Source organism: Ruditapes philippinarum, unplaced genomic scaffold (genome assembly GCF_026571515.1).
Source record: "Ruditapes philippinarum isolate M1 unplaced genomic scaffold, ASM2657151v2 ctg979_1_1_1_1, whole genome shotgun sequence".
Taxonomy (NCBI): Eukaryota; Metazoa; Mollusca; class Bivalvia; order Venerida; family Veneridae; genus Ruditapes; species Ruditapes philippinarum.
Genome location: NW_026866846.1, coordinates 356,567 through 372,733, shown reverse-complemented (window position 1 = coordinate 372,733; position 16,167 = coordinate 356,567). Strand labels below are relative to the sequence as shown.

Genomic DNA, 16,167 nt, shown 5'->3' with positions numbered 1-16,167 from the left:
CATACATCACAATCTCTCATCCCCTCTCAAAATTCCTTGAAGATTATTATCCCCTAAATAGCATTGCCATTTGATTTAGGTCATTTTAAGTTTTTTAGAGTTACAGATGTCCAATGCCATTTAGATGTATACTGTACACATATTGTTCAAGTCAACTTATACATTGTACTGTCTGGATTTTGTACCATGGCAGCTTGTTTTGATTCAGGTAAATATTGTTTCAGATTCCTATGCCAAGATGCCAGCCCTGGAGACGTTTATGGGTATTGATCCACACACTGCTAGAAAACATCTGTATTATGTGAGTATTTAATTTATGTTTTATTCCTAGAACGCTAAGGGCCTATAATGCTCATGTCATAAGAATGAGGTTGTCCTTTTACTTTTGTGTTTTATGTGCTATTTAGGATGTGTTATTAGTCCCCTACCGGTTTACCGGAGGGGACTTTAGGTTTACCCTCCGTCCGTCTGTCCGTCCGTCTGTCTGTCAGTCCGTCAGTCCGTCCGTCCACAAAACTGGATCCCGCGATAACTTGAAAAGTACTGAAAATATTTTTATGAAACTTGATATATGGATAGATGGCAGTATGGAGATTATGCACGTCTTTTTCTTTTCTTCCTATGTTGAAAATTCTGGTTGCTATGGCAACAAATAGGCTGAAAATATGGCAAATTTTACACATAAACTGGATCCAGTGATAACGCAAAAAGTACTGGAAATATTTTTATGAAACTTGATATATGGATAGATGGCAGTCTGGAGATTATGCACGTCTTTTTCTTTTCTTCCGATGTTGAAAATTCTGGTTGCTATGGCAACAAATAGACTGAAAATATGGCAAATTTTACACATAAACTGGATCCAGTGTTAACGCAAAAAGTAATAGAAATATTTTTATGAAATTTGTAATATGTGTAGATGGCAGTCTGGAGATTATACACGTTTTTTTCTTTTCTTCCTATGTTGAAAATTCTGGTTGCTATGGCAACACATAGACTGAAAATATGGCAAATTTTACACATAAACTGAATCCAGTGGTAACTCAAAAAGTACTGGAAATATTTTTATGAAACTTGACATATTGGTAGATGGCAATCTTGAGATTATGCAGGTGTTATCAGTTCCCCCTATTTTGAAAAAATATTGGTTGCCTTGGCAACAAATAGGCTTAAAACATGGCAAATATAACAATATTTGTGACTAGTCAAAAAGAGCTGAAACTTTTTATGAAATTGCATCTTTAATTCCAGAGTTATCTCCTCTTTAAGAATTTTGCTTTTTAAAATGTTATATTTTGGTAACAGGGATGTTTCAAATATTAACTTTAGAGTGTCCTTCAGTTCGTCTGTCTGTCTGTTCATAAAAACTTTTTCCTGTGATCACTTTTAAAGAACATTTCCAACAAATTTACTTAAAATAGAGAAAAATTTACACATTAGTGAATGGCCAATGGCCCATCAGAATGTTGCTGGGGTTCTATCCGGTAGGGGACTTATGGATTGCTTGCAATACTATGATAATTGCTTGTTATACTAAGTCATTCAGTTAGCTAGTTATTCAGTAAGTTATTTAGCTTGTCATTCAGTTCACTAGTTATTCTGTTAGCTAGATATCTAATTAGATATTCAATTAGCTAGTTATTCAGCTAGCTGGTTATTTAGTTAGTTAGTTAGTTGGTTAGTTAGTTAGTTCGCTCTTTCGTTTGTTAGTTCGTTCTTTCGTTTGTTAGTTCAAGATATACCGGTATACATTATTTCTTTTTTTGACAAGTTAATTTACCCAGATAAAGGTTGTTGTTTTTTAAGAACATTTTCAACAGTAAATTTAATTATTCTGTATTTTGATGCTTTTGATGTGTCAGTATATCCTCTTTAAAATTTCAGAGTTTACAGATGAAGGATATAGCAGTTGCCGTGGTAACATCTATATTGGATACTGGATTAGTTGTACAGTTATTGTGTTTGGATGATGGCAAAAACAGAGACATAGATGATCTTGGGATAACTGTATGTAAAATTCTTATTTTCTTTCATTTAAATGTTTGTTGACAAGTTGAAGGTTGGTAACTTAAAACCACTTATTCTACAATATAGTTGCTAAAATAATACTGTAAATTAAAGGTTTACACTTTTTCTTGCCCCAATCAATTCGTTGATAGATCAGGGGATATAGTTGCTAATTGTCTGATCTGGAAATCTATTTATGGACAATCTTATCTTTGGCAATATCATCTTTATTCCATAAGCTTCAGCTAGGTGCCTCATACTTGAACACAACATAGTATGAACACAACATATCTCTGGACAAGTGCCTAATTTTCACATAATATTAGAGACACATGACCTTGATCTCACTGTGGCCATGACCCTGTAGGTCAGTATTATAAAATTTAGAAAACTTGGCCAAAACTTTACTATTCATATCTCATGTGGAACAAGGGTGAACATGACTTATGGACATGTTTTGCTCTGTGCTGTAAGTCCTGTTTAATAAAGAAATCAAAGTAACTAGTAATGTATTGTCCGGAAGAGTTGATAGTGAAATCAGTACTGAATTAACGAAATGCCTGATTCAAATTATATTTATTTTGTAGGCTTTTGTTCATAGTGCAGAAATACCCAAGATGTTTCCAACACAGAACCCAGTGGAAGGGTATCAAGTTAAGGATTTTATCAGAGGTATAGTGTATACATGTATTACAAGTGTAAACCCATTAGAGTGGGGTATGTTTTCTGTAATTGACCTACTTTCACTCAGTGTTGTGAATTAAATATGCAGAAGACTTTTTTATGTGCATGGACATTGCTGGTCTTATTACTTACTGCTATAACTGGATGACTTGAAACCTGTCAAAACCTGTTGAAATTAGAAGTTGAAAAATATTCTGCCTTTTTGCCTTCTTGAATGATGTAACTTAGTTTGTTGTATGAGGGTGGTTAATTAAGCATTACACCGCTTTGGGTTCGAATCCTAACAGGGACTTCAGATTCTTTCATGTGAGGAAGCTATCCAGCTAGCTTACGAAACGTCGGTGGTTCTACTCAGGTGCCCGTTCGTGCCTGGAAAAATGCACGGAGGGGCACCTGAGGTCTTCCTCCACCAGTAAAAGCTGGAACGTCGCCAAATGACCTATACTGTGTTGGTGTCACGTAAAACCCGAGTAAAAAAAAAATAAAAAATTAAGCGTTATGTGATGAAGCTCTGCTTCTCAATGCAGGGATTGTTAGATTTGAGTACTAACTTATTCACAACTACTATTACTGTTCATGACTCTTGTGTAGTTTAAACTTTAGTCATTTGATAAGTATGTGTTACAAGAAAGCAAGAAGACTGTATTTGATTCAGAATATTTACATTTTGCAAGAAAACAAGAAAAATAAGAAGTGTGGGTATTGTTTTGATGGTCAGTGTATATATATTTTTAGCTCGACTATTCGATAAGAATAAGTAGAGCTATTGCAGTCACCCGAGCGTCGGCGTCCGCATCGGCGTAACCACCTATGTTAAAGTTTTTGTAATAGTTCAAATATTTTCAAAGTCCATAGACATATGGCTTTGAAACTTTGCACACTTGTTCACCATCATGACCCCAACCTGTAGACAGGAGGAGGTAACTCTATCAAGCATTTTGACAGAATTATGCCCCTTTTTCGACTTAGAATTTACGTTAAAGTTTTTGTAATAGTTCAAATATTTTCAAAGTCCATTGACATATGGCTTTGAAACTTTGCACACTTGTTCACCATCATGACCCCAACCTGTAGACAAGAGGAGGAAACTCTATCAAGCATTTTGACAGAATTATGCCCCTTTTTAGCTCGACTATTCGATAAGAATAAGTAGAGCTATTGTAGTCACCCGAGCGTCGGCGTCGGCGTTGGTGTCCGCGTCGGCGTAACCACTTATGTTAAAGTTTTTGTAATAGTTCAAATATTTTCAAAGTCCATTGACATATGGCTTTGAAACTTGGCACACTTGTTCACCATCATGACCCCAACCTGTAGACAGGAGGAGGTAACTGTATCAAGCATTTTGACAGAATTATGCCCCTTTTTCGACTTAGAATTTACGTTAAAGTTTTTGTAATAGTTCAAATATTTTCAAAGTCCATTGACATATGGCTTTGAAACTTTGCACACTTGTTCACCATCATGACCCCAACCTGTAGAGAGGAGGAGGTAACTGTATCAAGCATTTTGACAGAATTATGCCCCTTTTTCGACTTAGAATTTACGTTAAAGTTTTTGTAATAGTTCAAATATTTTCAAAGTCCATTGACATATGGCTTTGAAACTTGGCACACTTGTTCACCATCATGACCCCAACCTGTAGAGAGGAGGAGGTAACTGTATCAAGCATTTTGACAGAATTATGCCCCTTTTTCGACTTAGAATTTACGTTAAAGTTTTTGTAATAGTTCAAATATTTTCAAAGTCCATTGACATATGGCTTTGAAACTTTGCACACTTGTTCACCATCATTACCCCAACCTGTAAACAGGAGGAGGTAATTGTATCAAGCATTTTTTTTTACTATCAAGCACTAAGAATAGTCGAGCGTTGCTGTCCTACCGACAGCTCTTGTTTGACTTAGAATTTATGTTAAAGTTTTTGTAATAGTTCAAATATTTTCAAAGTCCATTGACATATGGCTTTGAAACTTTGCACACTTGTTCAACATCATGACCCCAACCTGTAAACAGGAGGAGGTAACTCTATCAAGCATTTTGACAGAATTATGCCCCTTTTTCGACTTAGAATTTACGTTAAAGTTTTTGTAATAGTTCAAATATTTTCAAAGTCCATTGACATATGGCTTTGAAACTTTGCACACTTGTTCACCATCAAGACCCCAACCTGTAAACAGGAGGAGGTAACTGTATCAAGCATTTTTTTTACTATCAAGCACTAAGAATAGTCGAGCGTTGATGTCCTACCGACAGCTCTTGTTTTAAAAAGGATACATTTAACTTGTATTTCTACAAAGCTTACCATGAACAGTTCTGAAAGAAAATTCCCAGTCTGCATTAAATGAGTTTCAATTTTACTTTTCTTTCAGGTGTTATAATAAATGTGAACCCGGAAGCTGAGAGTGTTCTTATGTCCCTGATGGATACATCGCTAGGAGATATTGCTGGACCTAAACCAACACTTGTAAGATAAAACTTATACTGTAGATTAGTTAACCCTTTACCTCTTGTATTTATGTAAACTTAATGTACTGCTTTGAATTTGAAACAGTCCATTTGAAGTTAAAGGGATTACAAAAAAATGAACTTGCATGGGCATACAGCTTGGTAGAACTATAGATGTGCAGTCAGACTGGCCCTGGTTAAATTCTGGCATCAAAAGCTTATCATGTTCACATTGCAGATTAAGGGATAAAGTTAAAACATAATGAGTTCATCACAATTATTATATGCTAAAGGCATTGTTTCAAGTCATCAAAAAGGTACATGTACTTATATTATGGCTGTATTGCAAGCACATTGATTTAACATTGATATATAGTTCTAATAAGAGTATAAATATTACATACAAGAATAGTGCTATGTGAATTCTTGTATCTGTATTCCTGTCAAATCTGAATATTTTGTCTGACCAAATAGTGAGAGTGTTCATTGCATGTTAAGGCAAAGGAGTCTGTATTTTGTTTGTTAATAAGTGATAATTATCAGATCAGCCATTCAGCATAAAATTATCCCACATCTCCGGTATTTATGCAATTTTGGGGTATTCATGCAACTTTGGAATGCTTTTGGGACTCAGAAGAAAATACTACAACAGTTATTGACAAAAAGATTGTAGTTAAGTTAAGAAAACTGATAAGTTACTATTTCCTAGAAGGCAAAAATGAAAAAGAAGAAATGTTTTTTTCTTGTAGGGACTGATACAGGAAGAAGACTTTCCAGTACAATACAGGTAATAATGTTGATAGACAAATTATTCTGATCTAAATAAAGCTATAGATATAAAGTTATAATGATTTTAATAATTGATAATGGAACTTCAATGTGGCTTTTACATTCAAATATATGCTTAATGCATTTTCTGAACGAAATTTGTAAAGAATTTGGACTAGTCATAAAAACTATGTCTTTGAGGCATCTGTGGCAAAAAATCAAGGTTGCTGACTATAATTTACTTACTCTAAAAGAAGACAAAGGAGGTTGACTGTTAATCTTCTTGAATCAGAAAATTGCTTAATGAAATTACTTAATTGTGGTCAACACTGGTGGTTGATTAGATATTTCTTTGACATTAATGGTAGTTAGATTGATCAATTTTTATCTATCTACCATTAATGTCAAACCTCTCCCATGGAAGTAGCCACCATGTCTGTGCATCAAAATCGCAAGAAAGTGGAAAAAAGAGTTGTTTTAAACAGGATACCTAGGGTAAAACATGTTCAATGCAAGCTATGACATATGGTTAACACTTTGATTGATTCCCCCACCCCCGCCTGCATTTGTATTATATTTATAAATATAGAAATTCAATAGTGTAAGTTATTAGCAAATCTAAACTGATTGATTTTTGTTGTAGGAGGAAGTTGCACATCAGAGGGTTGACGTTTGATGAGTTAGTCAATTCCATCATTGGCTTCACTAACCCAGGAAACGTCCGATTCTTGTTGGAGACGTTGGGTCAGAAAGAAGAAGTGTCCATGATGAGGGGCCTGTACCGGTAATATATAGTGTCTCGTCATGTGAGAATAAAGTCAGAAAAGAATAAAAAAAGTTAAAATTCCAAGGAATTCCATAATGAATGTATATGAGAAAAGATGGGCTCGTCAGAAAAAAAGGGATGAAAGAAGTTTTGATATGGTTTCAGTTTGGTGAGCAAGTTTAGGAGGTGAAAATAAATAATGGAAATCAGTTAGATTTTTATAGCTTGTTTTCAAGGTAATGAGATGTTTTAGTTTTCCTTTATCTTTGTGAAAATTATGAAATGAACTGAGTTAAATAGCTTGACATGAAAAATAAGTGTAATTGGACAGATTGTGGGGGGAAAGTCTGAAAATTTGTATTCATTTAATAATTAATCAGAGCCAAACAAAGAAGAAAAAAAAATGAGAGAATTTCTTGGTCTGTTGCACCATCAATAAGCTGGGTGCCAAAAGTTCTTAAACTTTTTATAAAAGATAATCTTAATTTTTTCCTTTTAATTAGAATATGTCATGTTATTAGAAAGGTTAATTTTATCAAAAGTTTGGATTTAAAACTGAAATAAAAATTTGTATGAAATGTCGGATGTAAAAAAAAAATCACACAGACTTGCTTTTCTGTAAAAAAAAAACATCTGTTATTTTTACTGATAGTTTTCTTTCTCCTGTCATTTTAGGTTGAAGATTTCAGAGAAAGATTATGCTGAAAGTTTGAGAAAATCACAGTCACAAAAATGGGCTTACCAATGGTAAGTTATATATCTGTTAAATTATAATGAACTTGTTGATTTATTGTAATGATGCTTTTACAAGACCTGACATGGACAAAACATTACTTCCCATTGTATTTAGAATTCAAAAATGGGTCAGCCAGAATGTGACTGCAATTTCATAAAATGAGCCGCGTCACGACAAAACCAACATAATGGGTTTGCGACCAATATGGATCCAGACCAGCCTTCGCATCCGCGCAGTCTGATCAGGATCCATGCTGTTCACTTACAGACCCTATAAGAAGTAAAGAAACTGATAGCGAACAGCATGGATCCTGATCAGACTGCGCGGATGTGCAGGCTGGTCTGGATCCATGCTGGTCGCAATCGTATTATGTTGGTTTTGTCGTGACACAGCTCAAATAAGAATGGTTATAATTGTTGGAATTCAATTATATTAATTTGTATTGAAAAATTTATTTCTTTTTTTTTCTTTTTTTTTATTCATTATTTCCTGCTGTCCAGACAGAACATACATTTATATATGTATTGTAATATTGGTATGAAAAACAGACATATGATTATGTTATATATATTTTGTTACAGTGTTGCACAAGGAATTCACGACTTTAAGGCAAATAGACAGACTGAGGCCATGCAGTCTTTCAACAAGGCATTACAGATAGATACAACGAATGTAGAAGCTTTAGTTGCCAGGGGAGCATTGTAAGTACATATTTTAGTGTTCTTGATTATTTGTATGAAAAGGCATCACTCAATTTTATCTTTCGTTGTCATTATAAGTTAGAATGCTTGTTCTTTTTATGAGAAGCCTTGTCTATCCATCCTGCTGTTACTTTGTCAATCTGCAGTCTAACAAAAAACAGTGGAATCTGGAGGGAGGTTGGGGGCAGGGGGCGACATTTGTGTCTTATCATATGAGCACATTTCTAGTTTCTTTCTACATCAATGCCTGTTTGTTTTTCTAAAGATATGTAATTCTATTTGTATCAGCTTTCATTGTACATGTATCTTATATACAAAATAATATTAAAAATAATAATGTTAGACAACAATTATGAGAATCGAATTAAACAAAAAGTTTCTGGTCTTATATGTTATTAATATATGTGGTCTTTTATGTGGTCCGTTATAAGAACCTACTTGGTCTATAAAAATTCCAAAGAGAGAAAGGCTAGCGCATGCAAACTCTCACATTTGTTTCATTTCTAATTGGATACTGAATAGCCAGTTCTTTTAACTTTATATTCCTTATTTTCAATCAAATACTTTAAACTTCCAAACTTGAAATCCCACTTGACATCTAAATAGATATATGCTGGAAGTATTTTGACTTAAAGTTCTAACTCTGATATAAGTACTTTGTACTTACAGCAGAAAACTAACACTTGTTTTTGTTTCAGGTATGCCAACAATGAGAGTTACACAAGGGCCTTGGTAGATTTTGAAGAGGCTCTGCGAATTAACTCGAAGCATCCAAATGCTATAAAATACATGCATGAGACACTCCTCGCTAAGGGAAAATGGTTTGTTTTTCTAGACTAATTCCTTGTAAGATAATATCTTAATGTTCAATGGGATTAAATCATTTAATTGTGGAGGATACTTGTATTGAAAAACTGTATTTTTAAAAGGAAGATTGATATGGCAGATATGATTGAAACTCTGATTCTTGATTGTAGCTAAATTGATGCTACCCAACCTGATATAATATACATGATTTAAGTCAAATTGATAATAAATTGATGCATGCCAAACTAAAGCAAATTGATATCAAGCAAGGCTGGCCAAACTGATATATTCTTGATCCAAGTCAAATTAATATAAAATTGATGCCAGCCAAATTAATAATTATACAATTGATAAGACAAATTGTAGCAAATTGATGCCTTTCAAATTAATATTTGATAATTGATATTATTTTGTTTTCAATTAAAGCCATGAGGATGACAAACAATTTTCTGATGCTAAAGTTTGTTACCAGCGTGCAGTGGAAATAATGCCTAACTCTGATGAAGCCAAGGAATATCTCAGATATATAGAATACAAAGAGGTTGGTAATGTTACTTGTCTTACTTCTTTACATTTTACTACCCAAACAGTTGGGTTTTTCTTGTCTGACCTTATTCTGTACTTTTACTCTCTGGGTATTGAAATTCCTTTGAAATTTTAGGGAAATTTCAGTTTCACATTCACAAAGAATACACATGCATTGTATGAAAGTTAATACCCCAGCAGGATATGTATACTTGCATTCTAGTTTGTCCTTTTTTGAAATGTGACTATTATTTTAGATAGAGAAGTCATTCTTACAGTAGTTGTTTTTTTATATTAAACATATTTCCTTAAAATGAATTGTTTAAATATTTGACATTTATTGCTCTCAGTCATTCAATATTATATGTTTCTATAGAGTAAGGATACTTAGCTATCCAATTTTAACTCCACAATATCTCAATTCCTTCACTGTAATTCAAAGCTGTGAGGTCAGGCTTGCTGATACTGTTCATAAGAGAATTTTATTCATAGAATCTGATGGCAACTAAAGTATTGCATCCTAAGTGTAAGTTTTGCATCCCAAGTATAACAATTGCATCCTAAGTATAATTATTGCATCCGAAGAATAAAGTATTGCTTCCTGAATTATATGTTCTTTGTCACAGGAGCGTGAAGCCGGAAGAAGTACGAAGGTAAAGAAGGAACGAACACCATCACCCGTACCATATAAAGATACCACTGAAACACTGAAAAAACTTATTAAAGAAGAGAAAAAAGTTTCCAGGTATTGATTTTATTACTTTAATATTTCAGCATATAAAGCTGATTACAAATTTTTAAATAAATGGCACTTAAGACTACATATAATATAATTCAAAATTTTAGAAATAAATCATCACTCACAGTTTTTATGATGCTTTGCATGGTTTATGAAAGATATGTCTGGACCTGTATTTTATGAACATTTTACATCCCCTCTACTGGTGAGATGGGGTTGGGATTTCCTCTAGTCTGTTCTACTGTTAGAACAGTGGAATGTGGGTACATAATTGTTTATACATTTGTAGTTTTCTTCTTTTTTATCATAGAAATAATGGCTGATTTGGTGTGGGTTTTTTTCTCAGCATGTTTAGACAATTCATATATTTTTGTGAGAATTTGAATTACCTAAGACTTGGTTAAAACAGCCTATATTATAAGAATTGTTGTATCTATTTAAATTTTTGAACCAAAAAATTATGGAGGCATTTTAAAATATAAAGTTTGATCATTTTAACAAGTTTTATAGAATGTAATGTATTATTCTGTTAACATTTATTCAGGTCGAGAAAAAAGGATCCTTCAGAGGAGCATCCTGGGAAGAAAAGGTCGGCATCACCTAGGAGACGTCGTCGTAGATCATCCTCTAGTTCTTCTAGCAGTTCTTCATCTAGTTCATCAGAGTCATCAAGGTCACGACACGGTGATAAGTCACGAGGTCAGAGGTCACAAGTAAAAAGGGAACCTAAGTCTGCTTCTAAAAAAGAAAAAGATGAGAGTCTGTATGCAAAGTCAAAATCACAGGAGTCTGTTACAAAGTCAAAAGAAGAATATGATGACCGCAGAGGAAAGAAGTCGCCAAAAAATTCACGCTCCAGAGAAGATGATTTTCTTTACGGGGAAGATCAGTCAAGAGATATCAAACAAGAATCCAAGTCAAGCTTTTACAGTTTCAGCAGAAGTAATGAGAAAATCCCAGGATTAGGAGAGAGTCCTCCACGGCAGGAAGAAATGGAAAGACAGCCGGTAGATATCGCATCATCATCGAGACATTCGGCTGAGAAAACCAAGCAGGATAGTAAGGAATCAAGGTATGCGGTGGAAGAAAGGTCAAGTATGAGGTTGTACGAGGGAAATATGCCAAGTAGACGAAGTAGAGATGAAAGATCACCGTCATTGGGCCGGGAGCTCACCTACAAACCTCCAGAAAATGAGAGAGGAGATTATAACAGAAATACTGAAAAAGACAACAGGAGGAGGTATGACGAAGAGAAAAGCCAGAGCTTAAGAGATGATGAATTTTTGTACGGAACAAGTGAAAGTTATGAACACAGAGATAGAAGACGAGATGATTATCTAAAATATGATTCAAACAAAAGTAGATCAACTGGGAGAGACGTTATGGTTGGAAATAAAGGACATCCAGCTATAACAGGGGGTCGGGATAGTGTCACTCCAACCAAAGATGAAGTGAGTGATAGACTGGGCTTAGAAGACATCTCGTCTCCGGAAGATGTTGGTCAACATGGTGCTGATTATCGATACAGAGCATATGGTAGACAAGATGACTTTCAGTATAGAAAATATAGCAAGCAAGGTGATAATAGGTACAGAGACTCTAGTATGGATAGACGAAACGATGATCATATATATAGGGATCAAAGGAGGCATTCACCAGAAAGAAATAGATCACCTAGAAATCATTCACCTAGGTATGAGTCTCCAAGAAGACACGATCCTTCACAAAGAAGGGACTCTGGTAGATTTACATCACCCCCTGACCATACTCCCCAATATAGACATGGTTCACCTCCAAGACAAGGTTCATCTCATAGAAGAACTATATCTCCAAGGCGGCCATCTCCTAGGCAGCAGGAAGACCAATATAGAGGGTCATATAACTCAGAATGGCCTAAAAGACAAGGTCAGGAAGAAGAATTCGAAGAAAGGCGAATCATATCTATGTCAAAGAAGGACAAGAATCAACCTGGAAAGAGCTATAACTTTGAACAAAATGAATATAGAAGGAGGTCACCGCCCAGAGATAGTGATGCAAGACGGACAGATGAACTTAATGACAGTCAAGAAAGAAGAAGTATTATGATTGGAAAGGGGAATAAACAAGATAGGAGAGGATCACCATTACCAGAAAACTATATGGAATATGACAGAAAGGAAAGTTCTGCTATAAAAGACAATAAGTGGAAGAAAAGTTTCAAAGATGCAAGGTCAAGATCACGTTCACCAGAAGGCAGACAGAGTCGAGAGCAACTGTATAAATACAAGTCTAAGGAAGATTACTATGAACAGAAACCGAGCGAAAGCAGTGAAAGAAGGGAAATTATTATAAGGAAAAAAATAGCTGGATCAAGAAGTAGATCAAGGTCACCTTCATTAAGACAGAAACGTTATGATAGCCGCAGGAGTAAGTCAGGGTCACCTCTTGGGCAAAGAAAAGATGATAACCGTAGAAGTAGGTCAAGGTCGCCATCTTCAAGACAAATACAAGATAAAAGACGCAGAAGTAGCTCAAGGTCACCTTCCAGAAAAAAACGTTATGATAGCCAAAGAAGTAGGTCACGGTCACTGTCCAGACCAAAACGTTATGATAGACATAGAAGTAGGTCAAGATCACTTTCGAGACAAAAACATGACGATAGCCGCAGAAGTAGATCAAGTAGTAGGGAAGAAACATATGAGAGAGTTATTGCAGTGAAACCAAAAAAAATAGATGGTCAAGGAAAGGACGCAACATTGGACAGAAATCCCTCTAGAGATTATGAGAGGAGAAGCACTGAAAGGTCAAATGGTGATCAGTCAAAGCTGTCAACTGATATTTTTGCTGATTTACCTCCACCAAGAGCCAGTAAAGATAAGCAAATGATTTCCACTTACGTGCCAAGAGCAGTAAAATTGAAGCAGCAACATCCCATTGGTATTAATCCAGAGAGTAAACCTCCAGTAATTGAGCAGAAGGTAGAAATGGTAAACATGGAAACGAGAAATATACATGTTAAAACCGTAGGAGATCTGCCCAGTAAGAATGCTAATTTAGATAATGACCCAAGGTTTAAATTTAGACCAAAAACTCCTGAAAATAAAAGGAAATCATCAAGATATAAGTCAAGGTCCAGATCTCGATCTAGATCTGCAGACAAGTATAGGAAGAGTAGGAGGTCAAGAAGCCGTTCATATTCTCCGAAATCCAAATCTCGATCACGCAGGTCTCGATCACGTGCAACACGATCTAGGTCCAGGTCACGAGACAAGTACAGGAGTAAAAAGGATCATTACAAACAACATAAAAGATCATATAGTTCTTCAAGTTCAAGGTCACGTTCTAGGTCTAGAGGAAAATCTTCTAGTGCAAAGAAGACCAGAAAGGGTTCCTCACCTGGAAGAAAAATTGTTGCCAGTGACCTTCCTAAGGTCAGCAGTCGATGGGATAGTCCAGAAGAAAAGAAAAGTCGTTGGGGCACTTCAGAGACTGGACCTAAATTGTTACCAGAGTCACAAGTGAGTCAGGCACAGGAGAAAATGGCAAACATGTTAGCGGCACATCTGATCTCAAAGTCTCCTCCACCTCATCGAAGAATGAAACCCGAAGAAAAAGCTGCCCTGGCAAAGAAGTGGAAAGAGTTGAGTGTATCTCCATTACCCGAAGACGAAGTTGAAGATGAAGTTTCCAGTATAATACGGGCAAGAGCTGCTAATGTTGAGAAGAAAATATTTACAGAGGAAAAAAATAAAGCAAATGAAAAAAATAAAGAAAAACCTTCTAAAGAATCTAAAACTGAAGGTAAGGTCTCAGTAAACATTCAGAAAATTATGAAAATGAAGGGTTTACGGTCAAAATGGGATACTGATAGTGGCAGTGAAACTGAAGGTAAAAAATCAAGATCAAGGTCCCGTGAGAGAAGTTCAAAATCAAAAAAGGATAGTCATGGTAAGAGAGATGGGTCAAGTTCAAGTGATAGAGGCAAGAGTAAATCAGAAAAGAAGAAGAAAAAGGACAGATCTAGAAGCAAAGAGAGGAAACAAAGTAGCAACAAGAAGCACAAGTCTCGTAGTAAAAGCAAGGAAAGAAGTTCTAGACGATCAAGGAGTAAAAGCAAGGACAGAAAGTTGAGTAAAGACAGGAAAGATAGGTCAAGGAGCAGAGAAAGAAAAACAAGCGAAAGTGATCGAAGAAAGAGTAGTGGGAAAAGTTTGCCAGATGTTGTTCAAAGTGCTAAAAAGGATCCAGATGAGAAAAGAGTTTTCTGGTTTCATCGTGACGAAATTGAGGCAAATAAAAACAAGTTGAAGAAAAGGTCACGGTCTAGGTCACCCAAATCAAAGAAGCCTCAGGTAAAAGCAAGAGGAATGTTGTTCAAGCCCACCTTTAAATCAAAATGGTCAAGTGACTCAGACTCTTCAGATGAAAAACATAAAGAAAAGTCAAAAACTGAGGAGAAGGGATCAACTCTCGTACCAAAAGACTCGCTTACACAGCTAGAAGAATTTTACAACAAATTAAAAATGGAAAAGCAAAGGAAAGAGTCAGGTGACAAAAAGTGATGAATTAGCAAAAAAATGTTGACGATTTTTTTTTCTTGTTTATTTTCAACCAGAATCAGTGGTTAGCACATGTTACATTGGGAATTTAGATTGTTAATAAGCACATGCCGTTAAATAGTCATATTTTTGTACAGGCTATGAAATTGTGAGGTTATTCAATGAGATGAATAAGAGAAAACCATGTAAATATTAAAGGTAACATCAGAAGATAACCTTGTGAATTGAATTTAGAGTGTTAGATTGAATTGAGAATTAGGGTTAGAGAAGAAGAAATTGTGAATTGAGGTTGGAGCATCACAATAAGTTGTGATTGCTATTAGACCATGAGATAACATTGTGAATAAAGTTCAGACTGCGAGAAAATTGTGAATTAAGGTTAGTAGCATCAGATCACATTGTAAATTGAGGTTTTAGCATCACAGTAAGTTGTGATTGAAAATAGCCAATGAGATAACATTGTGAATAAAGTTCAGACTGCGAGAAAATTGTGAATTAAGGTTAGTAGCATCAGATCACATTGTAAATTGAGGTTTTAGCATCACAGTAAGTTGTGATTGAAAATAGCCAATGAGATAACATTGTGAATAAAGTTCAGACTGCGAGAAAATTGTGAATTAAGGTTAGTAGCATCAGATCACATTGTAAATTGAGGTTTTAGCATCACAGTAAGTTGTGATTGAAAATAGCCAATGAGATAACATTGGAATAAAGTTACAGACAACAAGAAAATTGTGAATTAAGGTTAGTAGCATCAGATCACATTGTAAATTGAGGTTTTAGCATCACAGTAAGTTGTGATTGAAAATAGCCAATGAGATAACATTGTGAATAAAGTTCAGTCTGCAAGAAAATTGTGAATTAAGGTTAGACCTTGGCATTAGATTGCAATGTGAAGGTAACATTCTGAACTGAGGGAAGTTCGGGATATGACATCGTGAAATTAGGTCAGAGCATAAGATAATGTTGTAAATAAGTTTAGAGTATAAGAATGTTGTAAATAAGGTTAGAGTATTAGGTTTCATTGTGAATTGATGTATAAGCATTCAATAACTTTGTAAGTTAAGGTTAGGCCGTAAGAAAATATTGTTTATTGAGGCAAAGCCATGAGATAACATGTCATTTCAAGTAAGGACATAAGATTACATAGCCAGTTGGGATTATGGCATTGAGATTGGCAGGATATAGATAGAGGATATTCAAGTTTTTTTATAAATACATGATTTATTTTCATCGAGTGGAATGAAAATAAATATTTCATGAGTGGCGGTAGCCACGAGTGAAATATGGTAATTTCATATCACAAGATGAAAATAAATTTCACTGCAGTGAAAAATAAATTTTTACAGTGAAAATACGGAAAATGAAAATATGCATTTTATTTCATCAATATTTCTCAATATTTCATTTATAAGTATATAATAAAAAAGAAATATTCATTTACAATGTTAC

The 16,167-nt window shown here is 34.8% G+C and overlaps 1 protein-coding gene across 2 annotated transcripts; it reads left to right on the top strand.

Moving 5' to 3' along the window:
- The first annotated feature begins 221 nt into the window (after nt 1-221).
- LOC132733974 (serine/arginine repetitive matrix protein 1-like) lies at nt 222-15,904 on the top strand. 2 transcript variants are annotated; one of them, XM_060720671.1, is made up of 12 exons: nt 222-301; nt 1,885-2,007; nt 2,595-2,679; nt 5,060-5,154; nt 5,885-5,922; nt 6,547-6,687; nt 7,345-7,416; nt 7,987-8,106; nt 8,805-8,927; nt 9,340-9,454; nt 10,065-10,183; nt 10,722-15,904. In XM_060720671.1, the coding sequence occupies exons 1-12, from the start codon at nt 239-241 to the stop codon at nt 14,716-14,718; spliced, it is 5,091 nt and encodes a 1,696-aa protein (XP_060576654.1). In that variant the 5' UTR covers nt 222-238; the 3' UTR covers nt 14,719-15,904. The 2 variants fall into 2 exon arrangements, with proteins under 2 accessions (XP_060576654.1, XP_060576655.1); XM_060720672.1 differs by lacking the exons at nt 222-301; nt 1,885-2,007; nt 2,595-2,679; ... (1 more) ...; nt 5,885-5,922; nt 6,547-6,687 and adding an exon at nt 6,696-6,905.
- Nucleotides 15,905-16,167: the final 263 nt, after the last annotated feature.